The sequence below is a fragment of the Cucurbita pepo genome, chromosome 2 (assembly GCF_057944985.1).
Source record: "Cucurbita pepo subsp. pepo isolate OVF chromosome 2, ASM5794498v1, whole genome shotgun sequence".
NCBI classification, from domain to species: Eukaryota; Viridiplantae; Streptophyta; class Magnoliopsida; order Cucurbitales; family Cucurbitaceae; genus Cucurbita; species Cucurbita pepo.
Window position 1 is genome coordinate 11514666 of NC_141799.1, and position 27384 is coordinate 11542049.

The 27384-nt window shown below is 36.6% G+C and overlaps 2 protein-coding genes, 2 long non-coding RNA genes and 1 pseudogene across 7 annotated transcripts; 3 read left to right on the forward strand and 2 right to left on the reverse strand.

Moving 5' to 3' along the window:
* Positions 1-10385: 10385 nt before the first annotated feature.
* LOC111787821 (uncharacterized) lies at positions 10386-11256 on the reverse strand. The gene is made up of 2 exons (XR_015420011.1): positions 10997-11256; positions 10386-10847 (listed from the first exon to the last, which is right to left on the reverse strand). It is a non-coding gene; the product is annotated as an uncharacterized LOC111787821 (long non-coding RNA).
* A 3337-nt stretch (positions 11257-14593) lies between these two features.
* LOC111787822 (pectinesterase inhibitor pseudogene) lies at positions 14594-15242 on the forward strand (annotated as a pseudogene).
* Positions 15243-16342: 1100 nt separating this feature from the next.
* Positions 16343-21514, forward strand: LOC111787622 (putative serine/threonine-protein kinase At1g54610). Of its 3 annotated transcripts, none has more exons than XR_015419913.1 (9): positions 16343-17699; positions 17847-18131; positions 18295-18612; positions 18719-18946; positions 19082-19182; positions 19323-19437; positions 19636-19899; positions 19988-20201; positions 21218-21514. XR_015419913.1 is itself a non-coding variant. In XM_087121487.1 (9 exons), the coding sequence occupies exons 2-9, from the start codon at positions 17226-17228 to the stop codon at positions 20135-20137; spliced, it is 1935 nt and encodes a 644-aa protein (XP_086977613.1). In that variant the 5' UTR covers positions 16353-16499; positions 17008-17225; the 3' UTR covers positions 20138-20821. The 3 variants fall into 3 exon arrangements, 2 of the variants coding, with proteins under 2 accessions (XP_023523408.2, XP_086977613.1); XM_087121487.1 differs by lacking the exon at positions 21218-21514 and having other exon boundaries at positions 16353-16499; positions 17008-17699; positions 19988-20821; XM_023667640.2 differs by lacking the exon at positions 21218-21514 and having other exon boundaries at positions 19988-20821.
* Positions 20702-22694, reverse strand: LOC111786288 (uncharacterized). Of its 2 annotated transcripts, none has more exons than XM_087121488.1 (5): positions 22522-22694; positions 22359-22413; positions 21819-21920; positions 21506-21727; positions 20702-21045 (listed from the first exon to the last, which is right to left on the reverse strand). In XM_087121488.1, the coding sequence occupies exons 1-5, from the start codon at positions 22608-22610 to the stop codon at positions 20932-20934; spliced, it is 582 nt and encodes a 193-aa protein (XP_086977614.1). In that variant the 5' UTR covers positions 22611-22694; the 3' UTR covers positions 20702-20931. The 2 variants fall into 2 exon arrangements, with proteins under 2 accessions (XP_086977614.1, XP_023522372.2); XM_023666604.2 differs by having other exon boundaries at positions 20702-21031; positions 22522-22688.
* A 2619-nt stretch (positions 22695-25313) lies between these two features.
* Positions 25314-25956, forward strand: LOC147793699 (uncharacterized). The gene is made up of 2 exons (XR_015420045.1): positions 25314-25494; positions 25562-25956. It is a non-coding gene; the product is annotated as an uncharacterized LOC147793699 (long non-coding RNA).
* Positions 25957-27384: the final 1428 nt, after the last annotated feature.

Genomic DNA, 27384 nt, shown 5'->3' on the forward strand with positions numbered 1-27384 from the left:
AGAAAACAATATTCCACCACTAGATTCGATGAATTGGAGTCATTTTTTACCAAGCTTTCTTCATGAAAATTGTTCATAACGTTTTGGTCTAATGATCTAGACTTTTGAATCACAAGAATGTGTTAAGAAAGGTACGATAAAACAATTTTGAAAATTTAAAAATAACACAACATTAAAAGATAAAATCAAATATATTTATTATTTTGGAAGGATTGTTTGAGTATTAATATAAAATCGGGGACTAAGGTAGGAGATACCAAACAAACTATAGCCAAAATACCAAAAGAACTGACTCTCTGGAATGACCTTCCTCTATGGTCGCATAACTCCCGAATGCTTCCCACATCAACCAATTAGCTGTTCACTTGAGAAAAAAAAGTAATATCTGGTGAGCATAAAAATAGTTGGTAAGTAGCCTATGCGTAGGCTTTTAAACATCCATGATCTAGTTAGTTACCATGAGCTTTAATTTGGACTCTAGGAAATTCATGCATAAGCTTCTACACCTAATATGAACTCTAAGAAGTTCATGCATAAGCTCATACACCTAATGGTCCGATAACTATCTAAGCTTTTAGATGGTCTAGAAGTTCCTAAGTCAGTTTTCGTGTGTATTACAAACCCAATAAAGGTTTGGAGGTTGTTCACCTAACCTAGTGTTGCACAATTACCTGAACGACCTAACTCAGTTTTACGGTAAACAAACTTGTATGATCTTCTTATTTAGCAGCTTATATTGATTAGGAAGTGAATCATTGGTATCCTAAGTTGAAGAGGAGCAACCTCAACAAACCTGTTGACATGAAAGACGATATGGCGTCATGAGACTTGAATATCATTTGTGCAAGCTTAGCTAGCAACCCTCCACAAGACCATAACATCACACTGAAGTGGGGGAGCAACCTCCTGTGTTGACTAACTACCGAGTTTACCTATATGGTCCATAGCACTTGTGACGAGTTTATGGAACTAAGGTCTCGTTTAGAGATCCCTAACTATTTCAACATCCGATAAGGCACTAACGAAATTGAGACAAGTTTGACATTAGTGAGTTGTACTACAAGAAATTGGAAATGGTCATGACTTTGGTGATATCATTCACGACTACTAATAGGATTCTTCTTATTGCCATGGTGGTAAACTAGATGCTTTAAGAGCTAGTGTGTCACACGATGAACTTTGCAAAACGCTCAACTCGATCTCGGCTTACATACACCCGAATAACAAAAATCAACTAGCATCTCCACCTGAGTTGTTGTATTACCTCTTGTTCTTCCTTCTTTTGAAATTCAAGGCCTTCTTCTACCATGAACTCGCCTCTGTTGTGTTATTCCAGTATCATCTTTCACTTCAACTCTCAATGTCTCGTTGAAGCTTAACATATTGCTTTTGCAACCCATTAAATCAAACAATAAACACAACTCAAATAACAGATTTTCTCAGTAAAATTTTTCACTCAATATTAAATTAAAAAAAAATACAGTATCGAATCCTAAAGAACTCTTCTAATTAAATCTTTGGCCAAGTTGCCAATTGGCTAGAAATGCTCAATTGGCGTGTGGCGGTTAACCACAAGGTCAGCGGTTCAAGCCCTCCTTCTAGCGATTTTGCGACCATTTGAATAACATGGTTTGTTATTTGTTGGTTTTTAGTACCATTTTATATTTTTTATATTTGCGGAGGAACTTTGTAAGACAGGCTCTTGGTTATAATGATTGGCTACCACCCGAATATAGTGAAATTTCTTTGTTAATTTTTAGTACCATTTTATATTTGCCTAGACTCTGTAGTTTTGTAGTGTGAGATAAATACACTTATAAACACTTTGGTTATAGTGATTGGCTACCACCCGAATGTAGTTGAATTTCTTCGCTCTTTGTTTAATTTATATTTGTGGATGTGTGAGTATGATTGATCTTGTTCCCACTTCCGCTATAACAATTTGTATTAGAGCATTTTGGTTGTGGCATTAGGGTACCACAATTAGTATCAACAGAGCCAGGTTTCAACATTTGGGGTATTGTGAAAGATTTAATCTCATCAACCACTAAAAGTGCTCAAACTTAGCATCAATGGCCGAAGATAAGTTTCTCATTGCAAACTTGCTTATTTGTTTTCAGAATTTGTTTTTGGAAATCATACTTTCAAGAATTGTGATTATCTCCATCCATTCAAAATTTATTGGGTAACTCAATTTAATCTTGAACTTGCTTAACTTGATATAAAAAAAAATTTCCTGCATGGAGATTTGGAAGAAGAAATATGACAGTGAAAGACTTAACCTCATCGACCACCGGACATGCTCAAACTCAGCATCAATTGTCAAAGATAAGTTTCTCATTGTAAGCTTGCTTATTTGTTTTGAGAATTTGTTTTTGGAAATCATGCTTTCAAGAATTGTGAATATCTCCATCCATTCAAATTTGGTTGGTTTTCGTCCCTCAATTTAATCTTGAGCTTGCTAACTTGATATAAAAATTGTTTTCTTGCCTGGAGATTTGAAAGAAGAAATATATATGACACAGTGAGTTGGTTTTCGAGTAGTGTAGATTGAAGAAATCTTTGTATAGGTTGAAACAACCACCTCGTCAATGGTATATGAATTTTGATCACTTCATGGTGGAGCATAAGTACACTCATAGTCAATTTGACAATTGTGTGGTTTGTTTATCTATTTGATCTTGTATGTTGATGATATGTCAATTGCTTCCGAGAGACAAGTGGAGATTGATAAGTAACAATCAATTAGTGGTTATCTGTCCACTATAGCTTGTGGACCTATTTGTTGGCATTCAACATTATTGTCTGCTATTGCATTGTCTACCACTGAAGCAGAGCATATGACAGTCACTATAGCTTTTAAAGAACCTAGATGCATGGTTTGGTGACTTAGTTATTTCTAAGGAATAAATAGAAGTGTTTTGTGATAGCCAGAGTGCTATTTGTTTGTCGAATGTACCAAGTCCATCATGCTCGTATCAAACATATTGATATCCGATTTCATTTTGTTCGAGAATTGTTGATGAAGGGGACATTTGTTTATTGAAAATTGGAACTGCTAATAATCTTGCGGATACGTTGACAAAGGTAGTTACTCGTGAAAAGTTCGAGCATTACTTGGATCTGATCAACATTGGAGGGAAGAAGTAGTTAGTTGACTTGGTGGCAGCCAAATAAGTTCTATTCTTGGAGATCTTCTGACAAGGTGGAGATTGTTGAAGACTCTGTTCATTAATACTTTTGGTACATTTCCCACTTTGATTCATGAATCTATTGGATTCATTTGGTTTATCTCCCATATTGGTACATTATCTCATATTGGTACTTGAATGATCTTGATTTATGTAGGCTAGTGTTGCTTTGATTCATGCATGAAATTAGTATTGCTATGTTTATATAAAAGTTTGTCTAACATTGTTTTAAGACGTGGAGTCATTGTCATTTTGTATTGACGAGAGGCAATTGGGAAGAACTTTGTAACAGAGAATTTGTAGTGTGAGAGTGTGAGATACACTTGTAAACACTTTGGTTAGTGATTGGCTATCACCCGTGGATGTAGGGAAATTTCTTACTTCCGAACTATGTAAATCTTTGTGTCTCTTTGTTTAATTTATATTTGTGGGTGTGTGAGTACGATCAATCTTGCCTCCGCTTCCGTCAGAACAATTGATACCAAAGAATTTTGTTGTGGCATTTTTACAAATGGTTTACAATCTCAATCATTCTTAAAACTAATATAAGGGTAGACTTATTGAATCACAATCTACCCCCTTTGGGGTCTAGCGTCCTCGTTGGCACGAAGAGGTTTTCGTACCCTTATAATCAATGTTTGGTTCCCCTCTCTAACCGATGTGAGATCTCACAATCTACCTCATTGGTACAAAGAGGTTTCCACAAGACATGCTTGGTTCCCGTCTCCAACCAATGTGGGATCTCACAATTCACCTTGATGGCGCAGAGAGATTTCTACACCTTTATAAGGAATGTTTGGTTCTCCTCTTCAATCGATGTAGGATCTCAAACTCCACCCCCCTTGTGACCCAGCGTTCTCGTTGACATAGAGGAGTTTCCACACCTTTATAAGGAATGTATGGTTCCCCTTTCCAACTGATGTGCCATCTCACAATCCACCCCCTCAGGGGCCCAGCATCCTCGCTGGCACACCGCCTGGTGCGTGACTCTGATACCATTTCTAACAGCCCAAACCCACAACTAGTAGATATTGTCCTCTTTAACTCGTTACGTATCACCGTCAATCTCATGGTTTTAAAACGCGTCTGTGACGGAGAGGTTTCCACACCTTTATAAGGAATGTTTCGTTCTACTCTCCAACCGATGTAGAATCTCACCATTGTACACCAAACTTTATCCATATACCATAAACCCATTAGATTATTTCTTGAACGTGATCCACCCATTTGTCAACTACATATGGTTCAAAATTACATTAATAACCTTAGATTTATCATATAAAAATTGTGTTAAATTGCATACAAAATAATCAAAATTATTATTAAAAATAAAATAATTAACTACGAGATTTTATGGCATAAACCCAATCGATCAGATAAGTTACGGGTGTACATGGGTCGGGTTGGGTTGAGTTGGGTTGGGTTGAGAGAATTTTTTGGAACAACCCAAAAGTTCGGGTTGGTTGGATTGGTAACCCAACCTAACCCGAAAATTTTCACAACCTAACCTTTATTGGATTTAGAACCTAACCCTTTATTGGATTTAGAACCTAACCCTTTATTGGATTCGGAACCTAACCCTTTATTGGATTCAGGTTGTTCCATTTGTTAAAAAGAAAAAAATATATATATAGTTGTGAATAATTGCATGGATATTATGACCTACAACTTTAAATTGTTATCACATATAAACTTTTAGTTGTGCAATAAATTCAAAACTCTTTGCACTAGAAGTTGTGATGCTATCACCTAAAATATTTACTACCTACCCAACCAACCCTCTACTGCAGGAATATTATCACCAATATTATCACCAGTCATGTTTTACTACCTACCCAACCAACCCTCTACTGCAGGAATATTATCACCAATATTATCACCAGTCAACATGCAAATGATATGCAATGAATCAATTCAAAAATCATTCAACAAAATACCTAAAATGATATTACATACATATTAAACTTTTAAAAACACCGACTTATCGGATTTGAATCAGCGACTTAAGGATGGCTTTGGGATTCTTCAACCACTACAGTCTTCCACTCTACCAACTAAGCTAAGGTCAGGCTTGTATAAGAATCATATACCATATAAACAAAATCGACAAAATTAATATATATATAAAAAAACTAAATTAATAAAAATATCTATAAGCCGTTAAGAATTTCAATAATACATACATATTAACCTTTCAAAAACTCCAACATCATTTTGGTCGTGGCATTTATACAACATTTGGAACCTCCCATTGAAATTTTTTGCTTTCATAAAGAACTTGATTCGTATTGGGTTTTACAATTTGAAACCCACTTAGATCCAAACATATGATTTCTTAAAGTGCCTTCAATGTGTTTGAATACATATGCGTAGGTGCCAAATTCTCATACATATGATGGATGATACAAGAGCTTTAATCCCTTTTTGAAGAATTTGTGCAAGAATCAGGTTTGACACACACATAGGCTTTGGGCCATGTGTAGCCTATGTGTTGGGGTGGTTGTCCTTTGCTTTGCACCTATATGACTAGTTGCTTCACTATGGATACTAAAGTTATTCAATGTATAATATGACTAGATTTATTCTGCCATATACTTGGGATTACTAGATAAATAGTATGCATACACATAATAATCCTATGCCACATAGCATTAAGCTCTAAGAACCACGGCTGAAGGCGCAACTGATGTCAATGTCGACGAGGAAATTAGAGAATCTTATAGTAATATTTTTCCAACTCAACCTCGAACAATTAAACTTTTTTTTTTAATCATACTTCTTCCGTTCTTGAACTTTTCGATAGGAACAATCTACCTCTACAATGATATGATATTATTCATTTTGAGTATCTGCTCGTCCACTTTCTTCTTTATTTTATTATTATTTTAAAAATAGTATTTTTGAAATACATACTCATGGTTTTTCCTTTAATTAGTTAACATTAGGCGCTAACAGTTTTGAATACTTATGCCTTATTTTATTATATTGAAGGTGAGAACATCCTGTGTAGCACGAATACGTCGTAAATTGCCTCGACATGCCTCTGACACGATCAACTTTGCAAGCCCCTCAAATCCGGTCTCTACTTACATGGACCCGAATTACGAAAATCAACCAGCATCTCCAGGAGCCGTTGTTCTTCCTTCTTTTGGAATGCAAGGCCTCCTTGTACCATGAACTTGCCTCTGCTAATTTTTGTTCTTATCCGACCATGTGTTGCAATTGTCATCCTAGCATCATCATCTTTCACTTCAAATCTCAGTGTCCCATTGAAGCTTACCAATGCTGCCTTTGACCCCGAATAAAATTAAATATTAAATTAATTAATTAAAATAAAAGATGCAACGAGCTGGAATATCTCGATTGGTTAGAGTGTGTGACGGTTAGGGTTCAAGCCCTCCTTTTAGGGAAATCTATTTATTTATTTTTTTGTAAAATGAACTTGGCTTCGGCTACATCATTAATTGGGATTCTTTCTTCTTGGAATCTGTCAATAGCTTCGTAGGTAAAATGATTAAAACCTTTGATTTCTTTGTTCGTCATGTATGTGAAGAGTTAAGCTCAACCAATCTAACTATTTTTCCACTTTAGTGCCGATAATTGGAGTAGTCTTCGTCGTCCATTACACCCATGATCGAGCCTGAAGGAGGAGTTGTGAGATCCCACATTGGTTCGGGAGGAGAACGAAACACCTGCTACAAGGGTGTGGAAACATCTCCCTAACAAATACGTTTTAAATACTTAGAAGGGAAGCTCAAAAGAAAAGCACAAAGAGAACAGTATCTACTGGCAGTGGGCCTGGGTCGTTACGCTTAATATGTTGGTTCCAAGTGAAACTACTAAATAGTTAACAATTTAATGAGATTTGAGAGTTAAATGAATCACCGTCATAATTTATTACGGAGAAACTAATTTGGGATACAATTACAAAACTAAATACAGAAGATTCAAAATAGGAATATGAGTAACACTTTAGAATGAACCCTTTATGACCAAGCATCTCTCAAATGCTCCCTACCCGGATTGTCAACCTACAAATATCTAAAAAAAAAGAAGAAAAGGGATAAGTAAAAAAAAAACTCAGCAACCAATCTACTCATAGGCTCGCATCCTCATCCTCATAGGTATCCATGGACTTTTCTCCAGGCTCTAATAAGTTTAAGCCCGGTCTCTACTACTATTTGAGCATCTGAAGTGCTTCAAAGTTCTATGTGGTTATCTAGTTGCTCATGGACTTATTCTGGGTTCGAGGAAGTGGTCTCCTAATTCTAGTGTTGTGAGTTTAGGGGTGATAAATTTCATCTTTAGGGTAAAAAAAACTTTTAAAGTTTTGATTGGACAGTAATATGTCTTCTAATCTAACATCATTTATGGGAGGTTAGTTGGCGGACCCTCCCACAAAGCCATAAAGTCACCAACGTTTGGGGGAAGCGACCCTTGTGTGCTGGCCAACTATTGGATTAACCTACTTGATCCCATGCACCCATCTCAAGAATGGGTTTACACCTCAGTGATATTGTTCAAGAGACCTTTGACCGTTTTCACAAAGTCGAGACACCTAATTACAATACTTTAACAAGTACGGAATCAGATTGGAAACTCGACGGTATGGGTACTAGAGTGGAAACGGTAGCGGAGACTCCATTTACACTGTACATATTGCTAACAACCTATAAAGTTACATTTGTTATTTTTAGATGTTGTGGAAGTCTAATTTACGGTTGATTCTCGAATTGATTGAATAATTTGTCCAAATCGTAAACGTCCAACGAATGGATTGAATTGTAAGGTGGAGCATCGTGCAAAACTAATGTTGAGAGCCAAGAGAGTCAAAATCAATGTAAGGTGGAGCCCTTGAGAAGAAGGTTTAGAAAATTTGTTAGTACTTTCACGGGAATAGTCGAGAGTGTTTGTTGGTTAAATGGGTTAGCTTGGGACATTTTATTAGACTAAACCTAATTGCTCATGTTTTACCTATTTTTGGTTAAAACAACTTTTATTAAACAATGAACCCAACCATAAATTTTTTAGCTTGGGTTGGTTCGGATCATTTATTCAAATTTTTGTTTTAATAAGAATAAAATGTTAATTCATAAAACACCTACTTATTTATTTTCAAACATTTAATTAAAATTTACCAAGAGGGGACGAGCTAAGGAAGAAATTTATCCAAAAATGTCATAATACCTTATGGATCCGTTACCCAGGATGGTAGTGAACATATGCCTAAGCGAAGAAGGGGTACTTTTGACAAAATATGTGAGATATGAAATAATATAGTACACCAAGAAATGCTTCATTTGCCAACAGCGCAAAGTTGAAAACGCCAAGATCTCAGGACTCCTCGAACCCTTGCTAGTGGTGACAAGACCTTGGAAAAGTGTGTCACTAGCCTTCCTTACACACATCCCAAAGGTTGGCAAACATGAAGTTAGGTCATCGACACTTCGTTGAGGCATTTCAAAAAAAAAAAATTGGATGCAACACTAGATGTGGTCTAATTCTGCTTTATTTGCCAAACTAGTTTATCAATTAGGAGGAACCCCTTTGAAAATGTGAGTCATCCCTATGCCATATCATTAACCACCTCGGGAAGACTCCTCAAGCCCAAAACTTCACAAATGGAAGCCGACGAAAAATATAACTTAGGCTTACTTAGAAAGAAATTTCAACCACACGAAAAAATGGCAAACAGGAAGAATCGTCCCATCTCATTTATCATCAAGTTGATTCTAGAACAGATCAATCTCTGCAGCACAAAGGACGAGAGGCTTGTCTAAAGTATAAGTTCTCAAAAAAAAAGAAGTTAAATTTGACGGGGTGGCATTGCTCACATGGATGAAAATTTAAACAGTAATCCATGTGAGCAATCTAAAGCCTTACCTCCCCAATCTAAACTATGACAGCCTCAATATCATTGTAAAACCTAGATTAGACCTTAAATAGAAAGACAACAAAGAAGTCGAAGTGATCCTAGCTGACAGAGTTGAGAAAGTTAGAAGGTCTATCCAAAGTGTTCAAGAATTTTTTGTTAGATGGAAAAACCTCCCTATATAGAAAACAAATTGAGCGCCGAAAATCTAGACTCCGCCGTGACCCACATTGCAAATTTTGAACTTAGTTGGTTGACAAGGGCATCAACCAATGAGGTGGGGGAGGATCTCACTGTCATTCTTGTCTAGGACATATTGCTCATGGCCGCATGCTCTTGACATGCCAAAACCTTTCTACTTACTTTCATGTCGTATTACTTTCTTATTACATTTTCTGTTTTATGATCATTTGACAAAATCATGTTTACTCCTGTCAGACCCGAACCGCATCAAAATGTACTATACTGGGAACCAAGTAGTCATCAAACCTCCCTCAACCAAGTATTGTAAGTGCTCTTGACTTTCACAATTCTTTCTTTCAAACTCACTTTCAATGATTTTTCTCGTCCACGTTTTCTAAAACTTTTTTCCTCAAACTGTGGCCCGAGGCCCGACTGTATGTTCAGATTGTCCTCAAAATACGATTTTTACGCAATGGACTTGTATTACCAAATCACACACCTATTGCCACATGTGTAGATATTAATATTTTGAGAATACGTCTTAGTCTTACAGCTAATGACGGATGGTTAACGATGGTTGTGATAGGTGGTTTTGCTAGAATAGGCAATAATAAGGTCACTTTTTTAGTAAATGATGCCCAGAAGGCTACTGATATTAATCCACAAGAAGCTTAATAAACTCTTGAAATAGCAGAAGCTAACTTGAGGAAAGCTTCATGTAAGAGACAAACAATGGAGGCACTGGATTAAAATAAGTGTCGCACAATCGTCGTTCTGTTGTCAAAAAGAGTGCGATTCATTTTAGCCAAAGTTAATTACGACCTCATAATCCAATTAAACTTTAAGGGTCATAAATTTTGTGCCTTTAGTATTTATTTTAACTCACAGTAAAAAGAAAATAAAAAAATACCTCTAGCTAAAAATATGCAGTGTCACAAAAGTATTTTAAGTAACTATTTTTTGGGTTCCACCTATCTGAGGAAAATAAAAGTCCCACATGGGCATCGTCTCATTTAGAGAATGATCATGGTTTATAATCGAAGAATAATATCTCAATTGGTATGAGGTCTCTTGGAGCACACAGTAAAGCCATGAGAGCTTATGGTCAAAGTGGACAATATCATACCATTGTGAAGATCTGTTTTAAATTATAACTCAATAAAAACTTTATAAACTATAGGAGTTGAATAATAATGGAGATTAAAACATATATTTAGAGTACTACATAAATTTCAGTGAACAGTTAATGCATACGTCTCTCCTGTATCTTCTGTTGTATCTTCTGTTTGAACAATGAAATCCCCACTAAAACAATACCAGTGCCAATAGAAAACGCAAGAACAGTGACGGCCCGGGGTATCATCGGCTCCGGCGTATAAGCTTTTACCGACGACACATAAGACGAGAGCATGCTGCCTAATGCGAAGAACAAAGTGTAGTACAGATATTTCCTCGAAAGTGAGGGTGTGTCGCTTGGCAACTCATTCAACAGCAGTGTGAATTGCAACATTGAAACTATCATGCACACTGTTACGCCAACGATGAATGTGGTGAACTCAACTGGGAATTTTGTGGCCATTATCGATGTCCCTGCTACAATACTTGTGGGCACCCAATTTAGTCACAAAAAAAATTAACATTAATCACGGTATTTTTCAATTTTATTCATAGTTATTAATAGAGCATACATCTAATGAGTATTTATAAGATTTTTTTTTTTTTTCTAACTCTTCCCTCTATTGTTACATACCTCGAGTTCTTATCATCTTGTTGCCAGACACCACCGGGAGGGCTCACCCCGGCTTGGAAAGCAACGGTTGCCATGAATGTTACTACTACCAACAGATACTCTCTATCTCTCTTCTGCCAAGTCTCCTCCTTGTTCTGATCTTCTCTACCATTTCCAATTTGGTTGGGAGCTTCTTCCTCAAGCCTACTTGCCATGGCTGAGCTGATTGATCTTTGTGGTGTAAATACGACCAAGTTATAGAGTTTGGTACTAGAATAAGAAACATTAATTATAGATATTGTTTAAGGACATTGTGGCTGTTGTTTACCCATTGGTCTGATATTTAATTTGTGGATGCTATTCATTTGCTGGTCAATAAAGATATGGAAGCCCTTCAATTGAAGAAGAAATAGGAATTATAAATATATTATTATTATTATTATTGTGATCGAGTTTGGTTCAATTTAATTGTAATTTATGCATTTAGTTCGCTTCAAAATTTGAGAAGACTGATACGTACCTCTAAAAGATCTGGGAATAGTAAGAGACTGATAGGCCAAAAGGGTTTACGTCTCGTAAGATAGACAATTTGTTGCGGCAAGCCCGCCTATGCATACCATAGGATGAGAAAATTTGGAAAGATATTATAACTGAAGCCCGTATAATACTTATACGTTCTACCCTAAAAGTATGAAGATGAATGAAGGCTTAAAGACTAGTTACCAATGGCAAGAAATGAAGAATAATTGAGCGTGTAGGTCACGGTCTTACTTTTCAATAGGTAAATATATCTACAAGGAAGGAAGAATAATTGAGTGGGTAGGTCAATGTCTGACTTTTCAATACGTAAATAAATCGACTATTGACTATATCTTGGATTTTTCAAACACCAAGTATAATTTCACAATCATTTGGGTCATTTGAAGATAGGTGGACCAAGACAACTCACTTCATTCGTAGAAAAATCACATACCAAGTGGACAGGTAGACTCAGTTGTATGTTAAAGGGATAGTCCATCTACCTGGTATTCCAATTTTCAGAAAGTGAGATTAGGAAACAAGGTTCACCTTGCACTTCTAAAAGGGTCTACATAAGGTGTTGGGCATGTAACTTAGGTTAAGTATGACTTTTCATCCACATACGGATGGATAAATTGAGAGGCTGAACTAGATTCTAGAGGACATGTTGAGGACTGTGTTATAGACTTTGCTGGTTGTTGGGATGAACACTTGTACATAATGGAGTATGCTTATAATAATAGCTACATGTGACTATGTAGATGGCACCCTTAGAGACTCTATACGAGTGTAAGTGTCAAACTTCTATATTCTAGGAAGAGGTAGGTGAGCAACAACTTCAAGGGCCGGAGTTGGTTTGAATTATTAACGCAGCAGTGCAAAAAATCAATTAAAGAATACTGAAGGCACAGAGCGTGCAAAAGCACTACGAAAACACTCGTAGAAAGGAACTTGAGTTTGTTATGGGTGATCATGTCTTTCCCAAAGTTACACAAGATTTGTAAGTCTCTTTGAGATCCTAAAAAAAAAATAGGACTAGTGACGTACAGATTGGCACTACCACCTACACTTGCCACCGTGTAAGAGTTATGAGTTTTTAGCTACTATTTTTTAGAGAGAAGGTACTTAACAATTGGAGTTCCATTCAAGGTCAAAGAACCATAAGTTTTAAGAAATTGCCCCTACTTTAAATGTGTTTATCTTTTTTTTTACCCTAAATGAAATTGAATGAAATTAACTTTGTTGGATTTAAAAACTTCGAACTTTTTTTAAGAAGCCAATCGAGTTTTGTAGAAAAATATATAGAAATTGAAAGAAATTAGGAAAAATTGAAAATTTTGGGTGCACGTGCATTGGGGTGGATTAAAACTAAGCGCTCATGGAGGTGGAAGGACATGTGCGGACCCTACGTTAATTGAAGGAAAATAAATGAGGCAATATTTTGCGAGACTTGAAGGTGTGCTTTCGGAGTACACATGCCACGCCAAGAAAAAATAAGAAAATACTAATGCCTTACGTTCACCTGGACTCAAAGCTAAGAACACTTGTGTCGTGAGTGGGATGCGTGTCAAGTAGTGAATTTTTTTGGGAGTTTATGTTAACTTATGCTTAATTAAGGGTAAGCAATGACTGGCCGAGGTATTTGCATGTGAACCCGTTGCGAGTGGAATTGCGCATAGAAGCCTTTCCAATCACGCATGGGGCACGTGAGGGTGCATGGAAGGTGATCTTTTGACTATTCTACTCCATACTAAGCCCAAAATGACTAGAATTATGACTGTCTAGTAGAACTTTTAGAGATTTGGAGCACCGAAAATGACATGCTAGAAGAGTGAGTTGTCTTTCTACTCAACACATCGGCCACTAATGTTAGCTTTATATGGGTGATAAAGGATTCTTGGTATCATAATCCTTCGCAAACTCCAACTATCTCCTTTGTCCCATGTTCAACTCTTTCTACCTGAATAAGATACTTGAGGCTCTTATGGTTAGTAAATACGTGTACCTTGTAACGTCGCCATATTTTTAACGTGAACACCATATTTGCTAACAACAAATTAAGGGTTAGGTAGTTACGCGCATATTTCTTAAGCTATTAGGAGCCGTATACAATCATTTTTCCATCAACGTCAACACGCAACCCCAATCCTTTTCTCGAGGCATCGTTGTACACCATGCTTGAACCATAAAATAGTGCTAGTACTAGCCCATACACCAAAAACACCTTAAGCTCTTGAAAAAAGCTATTTATGTGTCATAAAGAAAGACAAGTCCTAAAAAAAAAACCTTATGGAGTAATTTGCTAATTCCAAAAAATTTCTAAGTCTGTGACTGAGGTTGGTCTCCCTTAGCTCATGATTGCCTCTAACAAACTTGCAGGAAATTGTGGGTTGAGGTTGGTCTCCGTTATCTAGTGATTCCCCCAAAATGTTACATGATTACTAACTTCTCAAATCCAATGATTTTAACGGAGTCGAGCTTATTGACTTACTAACTTCTCAATACATGATTCCCACATCCTTTATTTTAACCAATTCGAGTTTATTGACTCACATTTCTCACGTCAAAACACGTAATGATGGTAAGGACTACTTTTCGTGATGCCAACAAAAAAACATTGGCAAAACAAATATTTGTCCACGTATTAGCATTATTCATATACTATATATTCTTTAGGTTATTTATTGAATAGGATCTTCTTTTATGTCAACAACATATTGTTGAATATTACATTAATAACCTTGATTTTTTTTTTTTTTTTGTAAAATAAATATTATTAGTTTAAGCAGAGAAGAACGGTTATAATCTTACTAACAAAGAGAGTAAAGTTATGACTCTCATGTATAGTCAGTCGAGGTTAACACGAGAGTGGCACATGGAGCAAGACCGTGTATTGTCTAAAAAAGTGCATGATAACTAAGCCAAGTTTGTGATTGGGTTTAGAGAGAAAAAAGCTTAACCTATTCTGTCTATTTTTGTTCGTTTTCTTTTAATAGCGTTTTACTTAAAATTCTAACGTGAAAGCTATTAAAAGGAATATTTGTGAGTGTATAAATATGTGAACCCTCCCTACGGATTAATTGAGCAAAACAGACAGAAAAATCAAAATAAAAAATGGCATCTTCTAGTTTTCTTGCCGTCTTTAGGATTGTCCTTTTAGTATTGATCTTCAATGGGATGGTGCCCATGCAAGGGGCTTCCCAAGACAACATCGTTTCCACCATCTGCAAGAAAACTAGAAACCCTTCTTTTTGCTTTAACGTGTTGAAATCTACTGGCACTACAGACCTAAAAGGGCTGGCCACTTTCACCCTCAACCTCGCCCACGACAAGGTTGCTCAAACCCGTGCCCTCGCCCAGTCCCTGGCGTCCAAGGCAACCGATCCCAAGCTTAAAGAGCGATATGTCACCTGTGCTGAACAGTACGACGATGCCGCCGGCGACATCGAGGATGGGAAGAACGACTTGGGGGAAGGTGACTACAATGGCGTCAACATTAAGGCGTCTGCAGCCATGACGGAGGCCGGCGACTGTCTGGACAGCTTCACGCAGCCGCCGAAGGACCCATCAGCGCTGTCTGGCAACGGGAAGACTGTGGAAGATATTTGTAGTATCATCTTGGTTATAGCCAATCTTCTTCTTGGGCGTGCCTAATTCATTTTTCTTCAACCTTTCTTCATTTTATCCTACAAACCTCTGTACTTAGAATGCCATGAATTAATAATATGTCTGTTTTGATTCCTATAAATTTGGACACCGACTCCTTCACATTTTTAACCTAAATCTAATATGACTCGATAACCTGACTAATCTAGAGTCACTCGATAACTCTTACTGCTCTCCAATTTTAAAGGTCACAGGTTCTAGTTCGTGAGTCAGTTCGTGAGTCAATAGCGACATATAATTTCCTCTTAATGAGTTATTGGCCATTTTCTTTTCTTCTCAAATTTTTATTATTCGTAACTCTTTTGGTTTTGAGCACTTCCACACAAATAATCTTTGGCCTCCATATTATGTGTGCAAGGCCGGAATCGAATTTCAACTCTTCCTCCGAATATGAACTTCATAAACTCGAATTGGGGGATGTGATCTAGCCATTTTGAACCCTCGAGGTCTGGAGAAAACTTATTAGAAACGTTTTTATGAAGGTGGAGGAATCGTTTTGGGCTCAATTGGTGGAGTGTAGTGTAGCTCCCAAATTTTCACAAAAATCATGAGTAGAAAATCTATAAATGAATTGTTTTAAAGCTTCTACCGAACTTGAAAACTCTAAAACCAACTTGATTTTCAAGTTTTTTTGTCGGATAAATATTTGAGGATTCGGAATATCACACATTGATCAATCAAAGAGAGATTCAACAACTAAAAGAAAGATTGATTCTTTGGGATCCTTCCTTTCTTCAAACAATTCCCTAAATGACCAATTCCCTAAATGATTTTCTGGATATCCCTCAATGTCCAGAAGCCGCTTCCAGAAGAAATTGAAGAATTTAACTTCATATGAATTTAACTTCATATGGGTTCGAATCCTATTGAGAGGTTCATAAATGTAGAAGTTTAAAAGCAACTAATTCATTGAAATGTCTTGTTTTTCTTCTAATTTTTAAAGTTTTTAAATAGTAAATCTATTTAAAAAAAAAAAAAAAAATTAAACACACAAAATATGAATATTTTTAAAAAAAAATATAAAATAATTCAAAGCATTAAATAAAAAAATTGAAAATTTAGAAGTTTTAAAGGTAAAAGAGAAATTTGTAATTGAAATGATTTAAAAAAAAAAAAAAAATGTAAAATTCAGTTAGATGATGAAAAGGAAAGGGTAGAAATAGAATATGAATGTTCTAAGAATAGAGAGGCAGCCATTAGAATCAGTTAAAAGAATTCGCCATTTTTGCAAGGACTAACGATTTGAGCACGACAGTACTGCAATGCACGTCTTGCGGCAGTCGCGCACCCAGAGAAGGAAAACCAATCTTCGGTTCTTCTTCCTCACTGTCTATGGAAGGTTTGAACAATCCTTTTCTATTGTTTTGTTTCCAATATCTACTTATCATCCCTTCCGATTCAATTTCTGTTTTCATCTTTCATAAAACACAAGGAGAAATAAAGGAAACACAGAGCTCTGGTGGTAACCTACCCGCTCTGTCAATCCCCAAACATGCCTGCTCCTTCGCGTTTCTAGGATCTCATCACTACCCACTCAACTCTCCCTCCCTTTTCCTAATCACATTCAGCTTCAACATTCTACATTCCACTTTCCCTTTTCCTTTTCCTTTTCCTTTTTTTTTTTTTTTTTTTTTTTGTTTCTCTTTCTATTTTCCTTCTCTTCTATTTTCTCCTCAACGATTGCAATATTAATCTCTCCTTTTCTCTTTCTCTGGGTTCTTTTCATCTGAGGTTTTAATGTTCTTGTGTTATCTCTAGAATCGGTGGGCTCTTTGTTTGTTTCTTGCGGATTGAGTGCCTGATTTTTCCTTCCCGTATATTTGTCATTTGAATTTCTCGGAAATTAGGTTGAGAATTCTGGGATTTATGGTTGGTTCAATCTGCAATTTGTTGGAAATTATGCGAAGGGATTGAGGATTATTTTGAGTGTTGAAGAATTAGGAGATTGATGAAACGGGTTTGAGTGTTTTGACAGAGAGGGGAAACTTTGGGGTTTCCCAGGAAATGAAGGCTTATCAATGGTAGAAAACGTTTGTGAATAAACGTTGGGAAAATTTGGGGAAGTATGGGCTGCATTTGCTCAAGAGATTCCTCAGGACCAGAAGATAGCAGTCAGAAAGAGTCTAGAACGGGAAAAGATGTGAACAAATCATCAGTTCAATTGGTTGCTCCTTCTCCCTCTAAAGGAGAGGATTTGTTGTCAGAGATTAAGTTGTCAAGGCAGGCATCTAAAGCAAATGGAGGTTCTGTTCATAAAGCAAAGGCCAATGGAGGTTCTGTTCATAAAACAAAGGCCAATGGAGGGTCTGTCCATCGAGCAAGGGAGGACGATGAATCCATTAAGCCTGCAAAAGCAAAAGCAGATAATACTTCGGCAGCTGGAAGAAAGCCCGACATTTTTAGGTTAGCTAGCTTGTCTAAAGTTGCAGAAGCTGAATATGTGATGGCTGGATGGCCTTCATGGTTAGCTTCTGTTGCTGGAGAAGCCATTAAAGGGTGGGTTCCCCGCCGGATTGACTCCTTTGAGAAGTTAGAAAAAGTTCGTTCCACTCATTTTGTTCTCTTTTTGACTTAAATTCTTTAGAATCATATGACTCTAATGCTTCTTATTTGTATCTATTGAACAGCATGTGTCTTTCATATCGAAATGTGTCAATCATCTCATTGTGTTCTTTCTTATATGCAGATTGGACAGGGAACTTACAGCAGTGTATATAAAGCCCGAGACCTTGAAACTGGAAAAACTGTGGCATTGAAAAAAGTGAGATTTGTAAATATGGATCGAGAAAGTGTCCGTTTTATGGCCAGGGAAATCTATATTTTGCGTAAACTTGATCATCCAAATGTTATGAAGCTTGAGGGTTTAGTTACTTCCAAAATGTCGGGTAGCTTGCACCTTGTTTTCGAGTACATGGACCATGACCTTGCAGGCCTTGCTGCAGCTCCTGGACATAAGTTTTCTGAGGCTCAGGTATTTCCTAAGCTTCTCTATAGCATTTCAACTCGAACCATTATGAAAATGAATGCTTATTCAAACTGAGCTATTGAGCCATCGAACTGACCATGATGTTTGATATCTGAAGGAACTGATAACTGAAACCATTGATATTGATATGTGTTGTTATATGCTGCAGATTAAATGTTATGTGCAACAATTGATGCAAGGACTCGAACACTGTCATAGTCGAGGAATTCTGCACCGAGATATCAAAGGTTCAAATCTTCTCATTGACGATAATGGTGTGCTCAAGATTGGAGACTTTGGTCTAGCTACCTGTTTTCAACCTGATCAAAAGCAGCCATTGACCAGTCGGGTGGTGACATTGTGGTACAGGGCACCTGAGCTTTTGCTTGGTGCTACTGAATATGGACCCGCCATAGATCTCTGGAGCTGTGGCTGTATCGTTGCTGAACTATTTGCTGGAAAGCCTATTATGCCGGGAAGAACAGAGGTTTTTATCAACGAAACTCTTTTTCGTGTAATCTTTAGGAAAATAAGAGAAAACAATAGATCACTACAAGAATCATTTGGAAGTTAAATTGTGGATTTCTTATCAGGTGGAACAAATGCACAAAATTTTTAAGCTCTGTGGTTCACCGTCTGAGGAGTTCTGGCGGAGAACAAAGTTGCCACTTTCAACCAGCTTCAAACCTCAACACCGTTATAAAAGCTGCATTTCTGAAACATTCAAAAGTTTCCCTCCTCCAGCTCTGGCTCTTGTTAATAAACTACTTGCTATTGAACCAGAGCACAGAGGATCCGCTACCGAAGTTCTCAGAAGTGAGGTATTTTCAGTTTCCTTTTGTATGTTTAAGAGTTAGGACCTTGTGCATTAACCCGCTTCACTATTGTCTTCTCCTGGCTAGAGTTGAAATAAAAAGTGCTTCTTTTTTATGTGTTCTTTCTTGTGAATTTTGCAGTTTTTCAGAACAGAACCTCTCCCTTGTGACCCTTCAAGCTTACCAAAATATCCTCCAAGCAAGGAATTCGATGCAAAGCTCCGGAATGAAGAAGAAAGAAAGTATGGATAATCGTTTCTCTATTGGTCTTCATTTGAGTTTTTGTTTAGTTTTCTTTTTCGTTATATTTTGCCAAACATACTTAAGGCTACTAGTTACCTTTTGGGGCTATCATTATAGATACAACTTTACTTAATTTCAGGAGAAAAGCAGAAGCTGTGAAGGGACATCATCCCGAATCAGTAAGAAGGGGCTTGAGAGACAACAAGGCTGCTCCGACTCCCGAGTTCAACACTCAAGGAGACTATACGATTAAGGTATATGTCACAAATTGGAAACTACTTGTCCTTGAGTTTATGATGACATTTGGGAGTGTACTTTTTAATAAAATTGTGAAAAAAAAATACTTTTATAGCTTCTCATGAAACCAAACACATTGTGTTTGTATAAAAAATAGTTTTGAAAAAAGCAGTATTCACTCAAGAACATACCTTTCTGATGGACAAAAACTGCAGGTACACCCGATTGCTAAAAAGATGAGTATGAAATACAACCCTCAAGAGGACGGTGAGCCTCCTCGAGTTGCTCAGAGTCGGTACACCCACTCAACATCTATGGTGCACCCGACTATTGCAAGTTCATGGTGTAAGCCCACCGGGGCATCAAGAAATTGTGCAGATTTGAGGACACAGAAATCTCAGATGCATCAGACAGTGGGCGATTCGGCAACCTCTTCGCTTACGAAGGAGGACGGAGTGTGTACTAAAGATTCTGGAATGGTATGAACACAAGTCTCTTTCTCATTCTATTAGAACCATAAAACTGTATTTTAGTCCCTGAATCCTACTTTGAACATGTGACATGTAGGGATATGTGCAAAAGAACAGAATACATTACTCGGGACCGTTAGTGCCTGCAGGAGGAAGCATTATTGAAGACATGCTGAAAGAGCATGAGAGACAAATCCAGCAGGCTTTTAGAAAGGCGAAGACGAATAAGAGTTATGATGAGCTTTAAAAGAATCCAAGCAAGTTTGGTAGAGCATCATCAAAGGTAGAAGAAGGCTGTGGTCTCTCAAACTGTGAGTGCTGCACTTTTGTGTGTAAAGAAGAATGAACCATGAAATATTAATAGTAGCGTTGTATATAATATAAGAAGCTACAATAAGGTTTGAAAATTAAATATACCCCAAAAGTAGAAGAGAAGAGAAGAGAAGAGAAGAGAAGAGAAGAGGTAATTGTTGATAAGGGTCACAGGGGAGGGAGGGGGGATACATAGAAAGAGGATTGATTGTGTAGTTGTTGCCACAATACTTAGGGTGGGGAATTTGTTTGTTGTAAAGAGTGAGTGAGGGAAAGGGCTTCATATCATAACATCATTCAATTAATACCTAATTTTACACATCTTTTCCTACTTTCTTTCTTTTCATTAGCTCTTCCCATGTTTGAATCTCTGTTCTTTTTACTTAGTATGCATTTTTTCTTCTAAAACTTACATGACAGATGGTCTCTACGTGGACTAAATAAATTTAGATAGAATTATTAAAAACCTGTTGGGGTTAGCTCTTCAATTTGTTAAGAGTTGTAGCAAATTGGATGCAGAATGCATAAATTTTGTCCAATTTAAAGTTTAATTACATTACTGGGTTGAAATTTTTACTCCACTACAATACAACACCAGAAAAATGGTTGCTACAAAGAACTCCCTAGCCTAGCCCCTTTTGGATGGCAAGGGAGCACAGAAAAGTGCTGCAAAGATTGCCTATTCCTGTCCAGGTCTCTGCGCACCTCCTCGCCAGTAGCCCCATTTACTCAGTCCACATTCTGATAGAAATTTGTCGTAATCCTGATCCAGTTTTCTGTAAGCATGTGACAAATCTTCAACTGAGATCTGTTGTTCTTCTGAAGGGCTCTGCAAAAGAAGAACTACAATGAGTATAGGATGATTTTTAAGGGTATTGTTTTGAAATCATCAAGCATATTTTCTATAATGATTTCGACATATGATGTATTTTTATAATTTATGAAGTTCATTTAAACACTCTTAGTAACATATTTCTGCATTGTTCCTTTTCTTGTTCACCCCACCCATGTGCAGATCCAGTGTTGTTATCTGAAGATAGTTTGCCATTTTGGCAGCATTATACACTGATTGGAACAAAAAAGATGGGCAAACAAGAAGAAAGCGAAGTGGGTGGCCAGTGAACTCCATTAGGAATAGACAAAAATGAATGATCAGCTGGAAAAGCCTTGGGGAGTTGGGTACTCAAAGAAATGAAAGCAACAATTCAACAACTCTACCAGTTCTCAATTCTCCTCCCGTTTCACATTGCAAGTAAAACCATTCCTTACAGTAAGAGTAGGAGCAAAAAGTTATATTACTTACAGTAGAATATATGGAGGACTCAGAATCCAAACCATCCAATTCCCTTATCTCTCGAAGAGCAGATCTCCAATGGCCGCTTCTGAAGTTGTGACGTTCTCCCTCTGGTTCCTTAACAGGTTTAAGCCTCGACGTTCCGAAAACTCTAGCATAAGAGGCACCAATTATGCATTTGGCACAAAATACTATCAGGGGAACCAAAACTACCAAACTAGTGGTTCTAGCCTGACAAAGAAAAAAGCAGAGAACAGATAAGTTTGTATAAATATGTGTAGATTAGATATAGCTCTGCATCTGGTGAGAAAAAGAAACTTACAGGAGGTAGTCGGGGGCAGGCAAGCGTGAAATGCATTTGATATTTACGAAGTCCATTCAAAGAACTCTGAAGCTTTTCTTGCAATTGATATCTATCTCTAAACTGCAGTGATTATGTAAAACATAAGAAAGAAGGCAAGAACAAGCATAGATTATATGGTAATTCATTCTGGAACTGATAGAACTGTCACTAAGCTAATCAGGATAAACATGATTAATTACTCAATGCTTCATTGATGTGATATCTTCTTCAAAACTAAATGGAAATTAGAACTCGAACCTTACATGCATACAAAAATTCCTCTTACATGTAGCTCACGAACGCAATGAATCAACAAAAAGTTAGTGAGTTTGTCAATTCGAATTTAGAAATTATGAATCCAACTCATGGAAACTGAGATGAAATTCATATGGGGTTTGAAATTTTTGAGGATCTGAACATTCAGTAACTAGTTTGCAGTACAATTTAGGCTATAGAAACAATTCAAACATGGGGATGGAGTAATTAGAAGCAAAAGCACTTGAATGGAGAGAAACATACCAGCGCAATGGCTCTGAAGTGATTCTTCAAGGATGTTTTGGCGTTGGCCCAATTTCTATTGGAGGGAAAAGGAGAAAAGCGAAGCAAGTTGTGTAAGATTTCTCAGAAAAAGAAAGAAAAGGGTGTCGGTGATGGGTTGTGAGATAAGGGAATGGCGAAATACCTGTGAGGAGTTAGAAGAGAAGGGAGAATTGGTTGTGGGAGAAGAGGAGAACGGTCTACTCCATTTCTCTGCCCGACCTTCACTTCCATCACACGAACCCTTCAAATTTCGCCATGCCTATTGCCTATTGCCTATTGCCTATTGCCTATTGCCTATTGCCTATTGCCTATTGCCTGATTACCCTCTTGGTTGCCTACAACTTTAGGAAATTTCTACAACAAACCCATCCCCGACTGAGGCCTACTGATTACCCTCTTCGGCCCACCATCCAACCTGTGCTTCGACCTACAACTTGTGACCCATCCACAGAGCGTTCAACCCAGTAAGGTCCCGCGGTTTCATCGACTGCCCTTAGTGGCCTAGGCCCATGGAAACGAGGTCCACCCCATGCACCAAATGAGATGTTCAGCTAAGCACGTGACCCACAAAGCAATAGGCCCAAGCTACCCTCCAGACCCTCGTCGAGCGAGCGTATAGCTTATTTGATTCGATAACTTAATCAACTCGATTTGGTGATATTAGCTTCGTTATGAAGTGCACTTGCTTCCTTTCATCCTATTTGGGCGGTTCAGACCTAGTGGAGAATACATTTCCTGATGGTTCTAGGTCAACTATGATCCCACTTGGGTTTGATAAGCTCAGTCTTTCTTACTAGTTTCAACTCTTCGAACATGTTTAAGGTTTGTATGACTATATTTTAGCTAATTTAAATTATTTAAAGTTAAATCATTTTATGCAAAATTAAGTGAACCAATTTTCGTAGTATAATTCTAAGTTATGATTGTGGGACTTCTTAAATAGAATTACATTTGAAGAAGTAGCGTTAAGTTAACGTCAAATGAGCATAGTGACTTCAGTCTAGAGCAACCATGTAAGTAGCTCTACTATTGGCTTGATTGAATGAATTGTATTATGTATGATGATGCATGTCTCGTGGCCCCTGCATGTGTCATATATATAAATGATATGTTAAGCTATGCTATGTTGCTTGATGCTATATTATAATATGCTATGTTACGTTATGTCATGTCATGCTATGTTATGCTATGTTATACTATGATAAGCTATGTCATGTATAAAAGTTATGTTACATTGTGATCATGCCGTGTTGTATAAAGTTGTTATGAAATCGATAATCATAAACCTTCGTAGGCCATGCTATGAAAGTTATGCTATGTATCACATAATGTACCAGAATTATGTAACCATAATTCATAGGCTTATTATATTATAGATAAATGGAGGTTTGTCTTGCATTACACATTATGCTATGATTATAAGATATGGGGACCTCATATATATTTGTGTCTTATGTGCATCAGGATACTTTCCTAATATGATGAGTACGAATGCATACCATATGACTTATAATTATGACATTTATGTTCGCCATGATGTTTGCAGGTCCTTCTCCTCCGTGGTGTTCGACAATAACCCGTTAGCGAGTGCTAGCCCGACGAGCCGACCCAAGGGGTGTGCAAACCCGCTTAGTGGGCCCATGCTCGCATGCCTAAGCCATGTGTAGAGAAGTACTACACATCCAACCTGGCTTGAACTAGAAAGTTGCCTAAGGTCATGCTCTGATGTTTTATAAGGAAAGGTCTCAACATGCTGCACGTGTTTGCATTTTCCAACCAATAGTGAAGTTATTGAGTATTTCTTAAAATACAACATCTATGTACTACTCTTACCTTTCGAATAAAAATAAGACACCCATGTATGGACGACAACATCTTGATGAAGACTATGGAACTAGGTTAGGTTATTTGCATTTTGTCTATTTTATAGCCCTCATGTTAGATTAATGCATTCTTTGATTTTTTTTTTCTTTTTTTTTTTTATTTAAATTTCAAGTTATTTATTTCCCACTATTTTGTTTTAAAACTTTGATTAAGAACATTTAAGTCGAGATATCATTTTTTAAATATTTTAAATGAACTATATCGATGACGGCCTCGTAGTGGAGGCCATTGATCGAAGGTAGGAGAGTTGCATTTACGTTTAAATTTTATCCTTTAAATTCGATTAGTGCATTTTCGTTCCTTCGAGTTTTTTTTTTTTTTTTTTTTTTTTTTTTTTTTTTTTTTTTGCTCTATTTCCTTGATGTTTACCTTTTTTTTTTAAATGAAGTTTACAAATATTTAAGTCCATGACATCGTTTCAAATGAATTTATTCGCACATAATAATGGCGTGATATATGTAGTGATGTCTCTGTTCCATTAATAAGAAAAATAAGGTTGTTACACTACCAGACAAAAAAGGAAAAAGGAAGACAAAAAAAGACAAAAAAAAAAAAAAAAAAAAAAGTTTGAAAATTATTTTTTTTTTTTTGGTAATTTGACTTTAACTTTTAACTTTTAACTTTTTTTTCCATGGCTTACACCAACAAGTTAATACACATTTTTGAACCACATCCGTCACAAAACTATAGTAAGCACCAAATTTGATATCAATACTCAACCCTCGATCTTATCACATACACGTTCAAATTAGGGATTTGAATTTCATATCTATCCTACACATTCAACATTCACCCTCTTTCTCTCCTTATGTCGGTTGATATTTCTTGAATAAAAAGATCGAGCAAAAATGAGTTGTCATTTCCAAATTATTACCTACTAAGATTGCATCAAAATTAAGGCTCAATTTTCATCCTTGGTCGGTGACCAAAAGGGGAAAGGAAACAAAAGACCATACACTCTAGCACGTCTCCTTTCCTTTTGAGAAAAAAAAAATTGTCTTTTTAGAGTTTTTCAGCCGTTTTATTGATGCTAAACTTCAATTACTCCACTAAGCTTAATTAACCAAATATTGTTGAAGTATTAAGAGTCGAGTCGAGTATAAATAGGAACATGAATGTGATAATTTGAACAACAAACAAAAGAAGGGAGAAAGGTGTGTAATTATGGGGAAGAAGTTGATGTTTTTTGGTGTTCTTCTCATCTGCGTTGTATCCATTTCTGAGTCAGCTGGTAAGCCGTTTGATTGAAAATATGTTTGTTTTAATGTGATGGTTGAAGGTTTTGTTAATTTGTGCAGTTCCATCAAAGACTTGCCGAGATAGTTTTCATTCATCGGGAGTATGTATGGGATGGATTGGACTGTCAGAATGCTACAGTGAATCAATGGCAAGGCATGGGGATATCCCACCCAGGAGTTGCGAGTGCATTCCAACGGGTGACCAGTCTCGCATTTGCCGCTGTGATCTTTTCTGTACCTAAATCTTCAATGCAATGCTGCCCCAACGCTGCCTTCTATCTGCTTTTTGTTTTGGAATCATGTCATCTTGCTGTTCTTGTTAGTAGTGAGTACTTTTGTTTCGGTAGCAGAAAATTTCAATCAAGTGTTGTTTGTGAGATTATTTTAAAATGGGGATCCAGGAACGTGATACTAAATAATAGACAATAAACTCTAATACATAAGGACTCACACTACAGGATAACTCTCAACTCTAGAACGCTCTTCCACTTCGATCAGTAATTATATGTCACTTTAAAAAGTAAGGTAATATTTGGTGAGTATAAACATAGTAATTTGCTTGTCGTCTCTACTAACATCATTGATCTAATAAGTTAAAATGGGCTTTTATTTGGGCTTTAGGAAGTTTGGGCCTAGGTTCTATAGTTATCTGAGCTTCTAGGAGGCCTCGAAGTTCCAAGCGGTTTTCATGCTCACCACAAACCCAACCAAGGTTTGGAAGTCATTATCTTACTTACATCAAACTCAATCGGGGTATGGGAGTTGTTCACCAATTCTAGTGTCGTGGGTCTTCTAGACGACTTATAAGAGTTTTTGGGTGAACCAACTTTTTGTTCTTAGACTTAGATAGCTTACCTTGCCTTAGAAGTGCATCATTGATATCCTCAATCTCGAAGGCTCTACTTTATTGTAAGGTCCCAAAAAAGAAAAAGAAAAAAAAGAGAAAATAATAATAATAATAATTTTAAAAAAAAAAAAAAAAAAAAAAAGAAGGGTAAATGATCATCTCTCTCCACCTTCCCCAAATATCTCACCAGCACCTCCTACAACAGCAAAATGATCAGAAGAAAAAAAAAAAGACAAAAAAAAAAATAGTAGATTTTGGGAAGGGGAAAATTGGAGAAGAAACAAAAGAAAAATAACAGATTTTGAGAGAGAAAAATTGGAAATGACTTCATTTCAAGCAGATTTAACCAGAAAATGAAAAGATAGAAAAGTTATTGGTAAGTTAGATCTATCTCTTCTTCAATTATTTAGATTTTAGATATTGGTTGGTACATAATTAAAAAAAAAAAAAATTTCTTCCCCGTTTTAGGAAAGAAAAGAAAAATCAAAATCATTTATCCAATTACTTAGAATCAGATCTCCTCTTCCATTACCTAGTTAGTTAGATTTTAGTTAGCCCTTAGAAATCATGTCAGATCTTTGAATGAAGTCATCTATCTTTTCCTTTATACAATCATTTAGAATGGATCCCCTCTCCATTTACTAAACTGCTAACAGAATTAAACAGAGAAGAAAAGAATTAAATGAAAAGGTTTGAAAAGAATTTAAGAGAGAGGAAAAAGAAAAGAAATAATCATAATAGAGATTTGATCTTTTCCTTTATAAAATTATTTAGAATCTGATCCCTCCTCATTTACTACACTGCTAACAAAATTAAACGGAGAAGAAAAGAATTAAATAGAAAGGTCTGAAAAGAATTCAAGAGAGGAAAAGAAATAATCATAACCGAGGGAAAAAGAATTAAACGGATAGATGGTAAAGAATTAAGAGGAGAGGTAAAGGAAAAATATATATATATATAGAGTAAAATTTCGAGAATTGAAATTGATGTCATGGTTCATATAGGTTGTCTTGGATACAAAGAACAAAACCAAACT